Here is an 11,810-nt window from a genome sequence, read left to right as displayed (position 1 = left end):
CGCCCCATAATATATGCGGCGGCGGCGGCCAATGAGAGGAGCCATCTGCCTCTCCGCGTCCTCCCATTGGTGGGCGCCGTGGAGCCGCGGGGGGAGCGGGCGCGCGTGGGGATGCTGTGCGGGCGCGCGTGGGGCAGCGCTCGGCCCCGGGCTTAACCCTGCGCAGAGCCCCGTGCCTAACGCCGGGCTTAACCCCCCGCTTGTAATCGTGTACCACCGTCATCTTTCATCCCAAGCCCCAGAAGTGGAGTTTTTCCCCCCCAAAAAGTGGTTCTGCCAAGGAAAGGTTGAGATCCCCCTCCTAGGACCGTAGCGCTCCGGCCTGGGTTTGTCTGGGTTTTGGTTAGGGATGAATTTGGGTGAAAGGATAACCAGGTTCAGCGTGAGGGTGTGGGTGTGACCCAGACGTGGCGTGCAGCTCAGTTCTCTGCTCCCACGCTCAGCCCTGTCCTCTGCCCTCTGTGTGGGGTCGGACGCCCACGAGGCATTGCCCTTGGGGAGGCCCTCAGCCCCCAGCCGGGCCCTGCAGGATGCCCTGCATCACCTCTGTATGCAGCCTTGGCTCTGGGCAAAGCCCTTATTGGGCTCTGTGTGCCCGTGGGATGGAGGCAGCAATGGGCACACTGGGGGTCTCCAAGAGGATCGCTGCCCACAAAGAGAGAGTGGCGCTCTGTCCTACATAACGTCACTGAGCTCATTCTTCCCTATATTTTCCTTATATTTTTCCTTATGTTTTGTCTTACGCTTCTCCTTACATTTTTCCTTTAGTGTTTTTCCCTATATTTTTCCTTACACGTTTTCTTATCCCTTTCCTTATAGTATTTCTTATACCTTTCCTTACGCTTTTCCTTATCCCTTTCCTTATAATTTTCTTAATGTTTTCCCCACATCTTTCTCCTATTTCCCTCGGTTTTTTTTTTCCTTACAGTTCCCTTACTGTTCCTTTATATTGCTTTGCTGTCTTACATTTCCTTGCACTTCCCTTACATATATCCTACAGTTAGACTAGATGATCTCAGCGGTATTTCCCAACCTCAGCGATTCTGTGACTCCATACCTTCTTCTCCTTTCCCTTCCATTTCCTTTAGACCCTCTTTGCATTTCTCTTACATTCCCCTCATCCTTCCTTTCCCCTATCATTTGTCACTACTTCTGCTCCGCTCTACGCATGGGGACGCGGTGCCGCCCTTCAATCACACCCCCTCTCTCAGCGCGGAGCCGGACGGGCTTTAAGACCCTCTTCCGACCCGGACCATCCCAGGATCCCGCGATTCCTTATGATGTCGAGAAGGGGCTGAGTGGTGCTCTCCCTCCGAGCCGCGCCGTAACGCACCGCACCGCGCCGCACGGGGAGGTGCCGGTCCCCGCGTCCCCGCCCCTCGCCGCCGCCCGGCGCCGGAGCTGCAAGATGGCCTGGGCCGGGCTGTGCGCCCTGCTGGCCGGGTGCTGCCTGGCGGCCGGCAGCGGCCCCGCCGAGGCGGCGGCGGAGGCGGCGGCCAAGGAGCTGGAATGCAAACTGAAAAGCATCACGGTGTCGGCTCTGCCTTTCCTCCGGGAGAACGACTTGAGCATCATGCACGGCCCCTCGGCCGCCGAACCCAAGCTGCTCTTCTCGGTGCGCAACGATTTTCCCGGAGAGATGGTGGTGGTGGACGACCTGGAGAACACGGAACTGCCCTACTTCGTGCTGGGTGAGCATCTCCCCGCGCTGCCCGGCCGAGGGGCTCCTCCCTGCGCTCCGCAGCCCCTCTGGGTCGGGCCCGGCCCGCTGCCCCCCCCGAGGTTCTGCTCGTCGGGAGGCCGCAGCCCGCAGCGCTTCTCCGAGCGGAGCCGCCTCCCCCCGGCGCGCTGCAGAGCGCTGTCAGCCGGGCATAGCGGCGGGTCTCCGCTGCGGGTCCCTCCCCGGGCAGGTAGCGACGTGCTGCCGAGCATCGCTTCCCCACCGCCGATGGGCTCACTCCATGTATCGTTATTACTATCATTTATATTTTCAGCCCCCCTCTCTCTCCCCCAAGCTAACCCTTTGCTGCTTTCTTTATGCTGGGCTCACAGCAAGGCCTCCATCGCTTGCTTCCCCGGGACCAAGCCAAGCTGTGGCATCTGCTGCAATCTTTTAATTTTGTGCTGAATACCGTTTTCCCATTCTTCCTGCATGCAGCCCCCACCTCACATGAACCACGTGCCTGCACGTGCCTTTATGCTGTGATGCCATCCTGTGTACCATCCTTTGTGCAGGGAGGGGACAGCAGTGTTTCCACCTGGGTTGTGTCCCCTGTGCCTTGTCACCTTCCTGTCTCCCCCTGACCTCTCCGCATGCACAAAACCTGCGGTCCTATTTTTGAGCTCGGAGCAGCGCTGACTGCGTCCCTCTGCTCCACGCAAAGGGCAGAGCCAGGCACAGGGCTGGGGAGCCCATAGGAGGGTAGTGGGGACACCCCCAAAGCTATGCCCAGGGTTAGGGGGTGGCCAGAGGGGGCTGTGAGATGCGATGTCCCCATCCCCAGCATGGCCCCTCTCTGTGATGCTGCGGCGGAGGCCGGAGAGCGTTGCTGTGGCAACGGGGCCGCAGTGCAATGGATGCTGCGGGGCCGCGCACGCGTGGCATTGTGGCATTTGATGCTCTAAAAGCCACACAGGTGCTCCTCCCTTTTTGGGACCTGCTCCTGGGGAATCAGAGCCCCCACGGCTCTCGGGTTGGCACGGCCCCTTTGCGAAGTGTCATTATTGTTATTCACCATCATGAATTTATTTGGGATATGTGTTGTCTCGGTTGGGTTATTTTAGGTGCTTGCCCCATTCTTTACGACTCCTCTGGGTTACGCAGGGCTGTCCCTCCTCCTCAGCATCTTCAAGCTTTGGAAGGGTGGTGAGTTGGTGCTCAGCAGCTCCATGAGCTGCTCCTCTTCACTGGTCCCCACTCCTGCATTCCTCCTGAGGCAGAGCCATGGTGGGGGGTGGGTTGTGGGGTTGTCGCCTCTGTTTTATGGGGAAGTGATGCACAGGGATTGCAGCTGCTCTGCACTGGGATGTGGGGATGGGAAAGCACTCGGCTCAATCCTGATTTGAATCAAAGATGCCTCAGTCATTGGCTTTCATCTCGCTTGGTGCCTGTTGCATTAGTTACGGGTTTTCCTCACTCTCACTTGTTGGTGGCCATTAGGAAATGCTAATTTGCAGCTCAGTATTCCCATCCCGCTCACTGTTCCCTCCCAGCCTTTTAGCAGCATCAACCCACACTCCATATCCCACTACCTGGCCTCACACCCATGCTGCCTTTTTGTCCCCGCGATTCCAGTTGCCAAAATGTCCCATTCCTGTGAGTTTGAGGGAACTGAATAAGTTGTTTCTGTCTCCCCACTCCAACCCTAAAGGTGTTCAAGAACCATGGAGATGTGGCACTGAGGAACGTGGGCAGTGGGCATGGTGGGGTGGGTTACTGGTTGGATTTGATGATCTTAGTGATCTTTTTCAACCTTAATGACTTCATGAAGCTGTGCTGAGCTGCACTGGGATGTGGCACCATGTCCCTCCATGTCCCCAGGAGTGTCCCTTCTGCCCAGGCTGTGGCAGGGAACTTCACCTGCCCTGCAGACAGACACTCTGAACTTTAGCATCCTTAATAGATTATCCTAAACTCGGGCCTTAATATGAACCGTCACAATTTCAAATTATCTTTCTTTTAAATTAAATAGATTCCTTTTTAAATACAAAATCAATTCTAATTTTTTAGAGGGGTGAGATTTTTCAAAGGCACCAATGAGCCGGGGATATTTAACCACTGCAGAATGTCTCCCTGAAATACCTCATCATTTCTATTCCTTTTCATGTCCTTCTTAGTTTTTATTCTCTGCTAAGCTCCGGATTCCGCTGGAGAATTCTCTGTGACTCCTTTATGTGTTGGAGCCAGGGGGCACTGAGATGGGGACACGGGGTGCCAGTAATTGGGGTGACAGATCCTTCAGCCAACCAAAGCTCATCCTTGCTATGGCCAAAGAACAGCAGGCAGCCCTTAGATTTCACAACCCCTGGAGCTGGCTTTTTCACATCACCTGTCCACTGTGTGTGTTGCACTGAATGTAATGTTTCTCAGTAGCTTAGGATCACAGCCTTAATAAGGCTGGAGAAGACCCCTGAGATCCCCAAGTCCAACCCCAACTCCCCATGCCCACTGCCCACATCCCTCAGTGCCACATCTCCACTGTTCTGTAACACCTCCAGGGATGATGACCCCACCACCTCCCTGGGCAGCCTGTGTCAAATCCTCACCAATCTTTTGGAGAAGACTTCATCTTTGGGGAGGTGAGGGCACCCCGACCCTGCTGCCCCATCCCCATCTCATGTCCCCCAAACCAGGGCACTGAGTTGGGGTGCTCTGGGACCCACAGCATCGCCTCGCTGCTAACCTTGCACCTGCGAATAGGTGTAATGGTGAAATAATGGAGCAAATATTAAGAAATTCTTAAGTACCCAGAGAATAACCGAGTTAAATTATACCAGAGGAGCTCAATTGCCTTGCTTAGATTGATTGAATTACTAAATGAGCCTGACTAATGGAATGGAGTGGATATATCGGACTTTTACTCAAGATCCTGAAATAATTTCTCTAATAAGATTGTGAGCCATTAATTGAACTTGGCTTGGATCCTGGACACTGTCGCATGCATCGAGACCCGTTGTGATGATCTATGCTCCCACCCTGCTGCTGGCAGGATGTTGTCCTTAAGACCCAGCCACCCACTGTGCCATGCAGGGTGCCGCCCTCCTCATCCCTGCTGGCCACCTCCTTTCTCCTCTGTAAGCATCTCACTGCTATTCAGCCTCCTCTCCCTGGTTCTTCAGTGCTGGCTTTGCAGGCTGGAAGCATTCTTGAGGCCACCGCTGTGCCCCACCACCTCTCTGGCTGGGAGCGTTTTGGTGGCATCCCTCCGGATGTGGAGGGATGTTGTGTTTTGTTTTATTTATTTATTTATTTTTTCCTTTCCAACTCACAAATACAGGGATTTCATCTCTGGGTACCCGTTGCCATGGCAACTGCGCATCCAGCCAGCTCCAGCAGCAGTGGGGCCGGGGCATCTCGCTGACCCAGAAAGCAGCGGGGGGAGCATGCTGTGATGCTTGGACCAATCCCATGGGGGGACATGGGTTTATGGGACAGGGTGGCTGTAGGGTCCCAGCCCTCGTTTTGGCTGCTGGGAGTGCAGAGTGCTGCTCCCATCCCCAGCTGACAGCCTGGGTTCTGTGCCCCAGTGGGGATCCTGAGACTTGCTCCCGTCCTATGTGGGTGATGTTCTGAGGGTGATGTTGCCCATACTGGGGCTTCTAAAAGTACCCTAAAGCTGCGGTCTCACCTCTGCCCTTTTATCCCCAGGCCAGCAGAGTTTGTGCCTGGGTCCCATCCCACATCTCATTTTCTATTTCATTTTTAGGGTTGATTATCCAGCTAAACTCTCTTGGCTGCCTGATCCGGTGGTTCGAAACCCTGTCCGTGGCAGGGGATGGATCATCCACTGGATGATCTTTAGGGTTCCTACCAACCTAAGGCACTCTCTGATTCCATGATTCTGTGATAAACAAGGCTGGACGACCATCTCTCTTTGTGTCTCAACACGCAGGAGCCCTTTAAAGGAAATAATTTTTGCCTCCCGGGATTGGGGAAGCATCTGGATGGTGACAGCGCTGTCATTTCAAGCTGGCTGTCCTTTTCCTTGCACGTTGCTGGGACTCTCCTGCTCAGACTGGGAGGGTTTGCGTGGCAAAGAGAAGGCTCTGGTTGCTGGTTTGTGGCTGCTTAACACTGAGAAGCACCAGTGGTGGCACATCGGTCACGGGAGCTTGGATGTGAGGATGCGGTGCAGGAGGAGACACGGTCCCTCTCCTGGCTGGCTCTGAGGCATTTCAGTAATTAGTATGACTAATGAGCATAGCAGAGCAAGCAGATATCAGGGATGTAAAGAGCTGGCTTTGCTTCCGCAGGGAACCGATCCAGCTGAAAACTGACCTGCTAGGGGAAGGAAATGGGGAAGGGCTGAGCAGAGCCCACCTGTGCCTTCACGTGGGGATTTGGGGTGTTTGAGCATGGCAGAGCCTGGAAGAGCCTTCCATCACCTACAGTTCTTCCCCAGAATGTCAATGGTTGCATTGGTGGCCTGTGATGGCAGCTCCTGTGATCTCCTCCACTGGGGCAGGGCTGGAGGTGGCACCCGGAGCTGAGAGCACTGAGACACCCAACCACGATGTCACCATCACAGTGTGGTGTGGCTGCCTGGGAAGGCAGGTATTAGCAACCCTGAAATATCCTGGGGACGGGCGCTTGTGTGATGGGAGACAGTTACCATGGAAACCTCCTTCAAATGAGGAAGAAAAAAAAAAAGGGAAAAGAACAAGAAAAAAAAATCCCGAAATTTAAAGCAGTGCTTGTAGCTTGGAGGAACTGTAGACCTTATTACGGGTTTGGCACCCCCCTTTCTTTTTTATTTGTTCCAGCTAACAGCTCCAGGAAACAAGCCAATTAATTTGAACATCCCCAGGGGAGTGGGAGAGCGAGGGCACAGGGCTGGGAACCCAGTGCTGTGTTTGCAACCACCTTTCTGGCTTTGGGTCTGGAGGCTTGGGCTCAGGATGTGCCTCAGGGCTGGATCTGCCTGGTGGGGGAAGAGAGGACAGCTGGCTGAGGTCCCAAGAATGCTTTGCTCCCATGGGGTGCTATGCCCAACTCAGCATGGGCTTCACATCCATGCGGAGCTCACATCCTGCCCAGTCCTCTAATGATGTCCCCAGTGTCCCCACCCTCTGGGAAACCTCTTGGAAACATTGGTTTTGCACAGAGGGCCCACATGCCACTCAGCAGCTCCGAGCATCCCTGGAGGCAGCCTTCCCACAGGCACTTGGGCTGGTGAGGAGCTGCTTTCCCATTGGAAACAAACTGCCAGCGGAGCTTTACCAGAAAGCATTGGTGACTTCTGAGACACAGCTGGCTGCAGCTCACCGACCTGTTCTGCAGCGCTCAGCCAGAGGGAGATGCTTTCTTCCTGGATGTGCACTGTACCTTGACCACTCAGACCCAGAGCAATGCAGTAGGGTGGATGGTGGAAGCATTAGCATTAGCATGTCTGTTTGCTCAAACCCTGACCTGGTCCAGCTTTGAAAGCTTTCTGTTACCACCTATAGTGGAAATGCTAAGTCACAGCTCAAAGCAGTGATTGAGCACCTGGTGGGAAGACAGGGTCAACCCAGGGGAGCTCAGGTGTATGCAATTCTGGCTCCACTCTTCCCAGACCTCATTTAAGGGTTGGCAGTGGAGGCAAGTATATTTTGCTGGAGTTCCCTACCTACATGAGGCCTTCCCAGGGTAAGCAGATTTTTTTTTTCTCTTTGTTTCTGTGCCTACAGCTGATGTATTTGGACTCGTCTTTGCTTATTGCAGCATAGGGCTTTGCTACTCTGCTATCATTGCTGTATGTTCCATCACATTACAGTATTACACCATGTTTTTCCCTTCCTTGGTCCCAGAGTAAGGTACAAGGATGTGTGTCAGCCAGAGGACTCAGCCTCTGCAAAAGAAAATAAAAAATTATAAAAATATTTTTGAAGTTGATTTCATGCACAAGAAGCATCCTTTGGGTCAGAAGCAGTGGCAGGGTAAATCTATCCTGGTCATTCTTCCCATGCCCCTGCACCCATAGCTGTCAGGGAGAAGGGAGCCCTGGGGACAAAGCAGAGCTGTTTCTGTGGGTGCAGGTATTTGCAGTTGGCTACAGCTCTTTATTTTTGTCCTCTAGTTTATCCTCATGGTTGCAGTACCTGCCTGAAGAGCCAGGCAGGTGAGCACAGGGCCATGCCATGCAGTCATGTTACAGCTGAACCATGCTGGGGATGAGGAACTTGTTACATAATTTGGACTGCAATGCAGAAGTGCTTGTTTCCATGTTTGTTTAATTATCCCATTTCAGACCCTCTTTGGCAGTGGCGCCAGCATGCAGGCGTGGAGTCCTTGCTGGGGAGAACCATGCACAAAAGCCTTTCCTTCCTTTCTCCATCTCTCCTGCTTGGGCATCACAATGCTCCAGTTTTTGGCTTAGGATGCTAAGAAATGGGACTGGGCGTGAACAGCATTGGCCATGTGGGTTGTCTTCAGAGGTCTTTCAGGTTCCTCTGGGTAGCAAATCCATTTCTGTGTGCTCCAAGGTTTGGCTCACACCCAGATCTCCAGCAACTGGGAAAAGAGCAGTGAGTAGCTCACAGAGTGGCTTCCTTGGGATGTAGGGGGAGAAAGGCAGGAGCTTCCATGGAGGTTAGCTGTGGATGCTGGCCTTTTATCCCACTGCTTTCAGATCCCTGCTTTGCATTTTCTGTCCTTCCAACAAAGGCAGCTGGCTCCAAGCAGCTTAGGCTTCAAAGTTCCCAAAATAACAAAGGTTAAAATAAATTAAACAGAGGGGGGGGGGGGGGGGAAGCTACAAGATGAAGTCAGTGCCCCACTTGCACCCTGGCTCAGAGCTTCAAAGTAGCATCCACCTCCTGCAAGCAGGTGTTAGGCATCTGAAAGCTCAGGGCTCACAGCATCGTCTCTTGGTCTCCTCATCCTCTTGGGGTCATGGGGAATTCCTGTGATGGTGCACGTCGCTGTGGGTGATGTGGGACCGCTGTGCTCACCTGCTGTCTCACCATGTGCTGCAGGTGGGCAGGAAACTCCTTGTGGAGAGACTCCACGCTCAACTCAGTGCTCAGTGCCTCTGCTGGCTCTGCTGATTTATATAGATCATCAATATGACAATTATATACACCTGCAGATTTAATTACCTCCATTTTCGTCAGGCAGAGACAGATTTATGCCTCTATTCAGTTCCTGTAAATCTGAAACAAGCCTGACTAGACCCAAAAGCCCTCCCATTGATCACCGCGCACTGGCTGGTCTCTGGCCCTCCTGACAAGCTCTTCTCTCAAGAGTGATAAATTCAAGATGCATAGTCAACTTTTCCCCTTCTATGTCTTTCTTCCCTATTTTTTTTTTTCTTTCCTGTTTCCTTCTCCCTGTTACCTCCAAGCATCTCCACAAACTTGAAAGCAGAGCTTGAAATTGGGTAGTGCTTCTAAGCAACAAGGGGTTTATGGCAGCACGCTGCAGTCAGCTCTACCTCCATCCTGCCCCAAGTTGAGTGCCAGTCCATGCTGAGGAGTTGGGAGGAGGCGGACCACCTCTTGGAGGACCTCCTGGCAGGGTTATTTGGGTCCCATCAAAATGATGTCTAATTCTCCCAACCTCTCGGCCTTGGCGTAACGAGCACTTAAACAAATTAGCTTGCAGGAGCAGGCTGGAGTTTACCCTTGAAGTCTGTGTCACTGCTGTAATGCATCCCCCTCCCTCCCCTGCCTGTCCCACCACTGCTGCTGACCTCGCCTGTACGATATGCTCTGATGTCCCACTAATGCCTGCCAGATGGGCTGCGGTGGCCGGTCATTACCATTCCTGCCAGCCCATGATGGATATAAATAGTGCTCTCCTCCCTGTGAAAACTGACTTGGGAAGCAGGTGTCTTAGGCTTGTAGGGTTTGATGGTGTGGAGGGTTTGGAGGATTAGGAAAACTTAGAAAAAATGAGGAAAGAAATCTTTTTCTCAGACAGAATGGTGATGCATTGGCACAGGCTGCCTGGGGAGGTGATGGAGTCACCTTTCCTGGAGGTGTTCAAGAACCGTGGAGATGTGGCACTAAGGGATGTGGTCCGTGGGCGTGGAGGGAATGGGCTGATGGTTGGACTGGATGATCTTAGAAGCATTTTCCAACCTTCATGGTTCTATGATTTGGGTATGGGCTGTCCCGAGGCAGGCTGTGAGTTCTTCTTTCTCATCAAGGCCATACTTGGAGGAGCAGGAAGCCTCAGGCACTCATAAAAGAGACATGTAAGTGTGGCTTTGGTGGCACCTAACTGGACCTGCAGCTGCCCTCCAACCCCAAGGCACTGGGAGGTGTGTGGAGAGCAGGTTGGAACTCATCTCCAACAGCAGGAAGTGGCTGATAATTGGGGAAAAATGTGAAAAAGCATATATTGTGTGATTTTTCTTACCCCTCATACTGCCAAGGTTTATGCTGCAGGGGTTTCTAAAGCTAGGATTTGTCTGCGGGCTGTCTGGCTTGGTCGCCGCTGGTGGGTCTGTCTGCCTTGAAATTGGTTCCTTTCTCCGGGCTTTCATGCTTCATGGTGGATGAAACAGAGCCTTTTGTTAGTTTTTACATTCCTAATTCTCGCAAAGTGAGAAATAGTGAATAATCATTGCCATTTCCACTGCTCCGCTGGCTTCACGATTTTATGGGCTTTTATCCTTTCCCTGCTCAGCTGTTTGTTTTCCTTGCTGAGTACTAACACAGTTGGTTTCTCTTCTCCATGGAAACATTTCAGACCTCTTGTCTTCTTCACGTGCCTCTTTGGAGCCTCCTTTGCTGCTTCCATCACGAGATGGCTGACCTGAATACTGCTGGCAGTTCTTGAGATCAGCGTGCTGTCACCAACATTGGATTTCACCTGCCCACTTTTTTGCCCACTTTTCTCTAGCAGTATCACAGCTTTAGCTCTGAGGTACCTAATTTTAGCATTGGTGACCAGCTTTGTCACTCGCTTCCTCTTCCAGAGCGCTTCAGAACAGCTGAGGTCCTGACAAAGATCTCTGTGGGGTTCCTTGGTAACCTCCTTTCCTTATGGAATGCAACCTTATTCCTCCCCTACATGGTGGGCTTCCAGAGGACATTCCTGCTGGTGACATCCCTACTTAGATTCTTTTGGAAACTTTTTTTGACAAGACCTCTTTGAAAGGAGTCCGTCAAACTGGATCACCCTTATCTACTGGTGTACAGAGTTGAATGACCCACATCTATCCGTGCAACCAAGTGGTTCTCCTAATAAGTTGACCAGGGCAGAAGTAGAATTTACTGGTCTTTAATTTCCATTTTCTTATGAGTTTGGAGTCTTTTCCACCGAGGTTTGTTCCACCAGTTGTTTGCCATTTCTGAGCAGTACAGTTGTGCCAGAGCTCAGCAGCTGTCCTCCTTCTCTTGTAGTTGGAACGATGGGTTCATGCCCTACATGTCATACATTTGTTATGAAATCTCCTCCAAGAACACTTTGCCCTTTGACCTTGATTCTTTCTAATCTCATTACCAAGATGTAAGGAGGCCAGCAGAGAGGACTGGAGAGCTATGGGGCTCTTAAGGCCTGTAGACACAAGCAGAGGAGGATGTGGTGGATGGTGGCTGCAGTTTACTAAAGATTAAATAGCACTGGGCTTTGCTGGAAGCGGTGTAGCCAGGGCAGTAGCTTTTCTTGGCTGAGAGCTCCATCATTTGGACTCTTTCCATGGAGATCTGGGCTTCCCTCTGGAGGGGATGACGTGATGGTATTGCAGGGTGTTGAGATGGGATGCCCACTACAAATGTGGTCCTTTCCAGGGCATAAATACCAATGTTGCATTTCTTAAATTGCTGGCATATATTTTACTGTCATGGTGTAGGGTGTGGAATTTTGTGTTCTTTTTTTTCTTTTTTTTCCCCACGTGATCATAAAGCAGAGGTGCTTTCCTGAGTGTTAGTTCAAGACATGGGTTTGTTCTCATTGCGCATCTCCTACCTCATAGTTATGGTCAATGGGACCTTATTAATAAAACAAGTGAAAACCAAACACCAACAAGTATCCCAACTTGTTTATTGCAGCTTTTGGTCAAAATCAACAGATGTGGTAGAAAATAACCTTGGAGTGGATGTTCCACAGGTGTGGTTGAGCATGTCCTTGTGTCCGCAGAGAAGAGCGGGGCAATGAGATG

The 11,810-nt window shown here is 52.0% G+C and overlaps 1 protein-coding gene across 2 annotated transcripts in view; it reads left to right on the top strand.

Moving 5' to 3' along the window:
- Positions 1-1,290: 1,290 nt before the first annotated feature.
- Positions 1,291-11,810, top strand: part of ASTN1 (astrotactin 1) — a 41,334-nt gene continuing 30,814 nt past the window's right edge. Inside the window, exon 1 of one of the 2 annotated variants that reach the window (XM_085231733.1) lies at positions 1,291-1,691. In XM_085231733.1, coding sequence (XP_085087859.1) covers positions 1,409-1,691 — 283 coding nt within the window. In that variant the 5' untranslated portion in view covers positions 1,291-1,408. The remainder of the gene's footprint in view (positions 1,692-11,810) is intronic. The other variant, XM_085231734.1, reaches the window with a different exon arrangement.

The sequence above is a fragment of the Meleagris gallopavo genome, chromosome 10, assembly GCF_905368555.1.
Source record: "Meleagris gallopavo chromosome 10, MGAL_WU_HG_1.1, whole genome shotgun sequence".
Lineage (NCBI taxonomy): Eukaryota > Metazoa > Chordata > Aves > Galliformes > Phasianidae > Meleagris > Meleagris gallopavo.
This window is presented reverse-complemented; position numbering and strand designations above follow the sequence as displayed.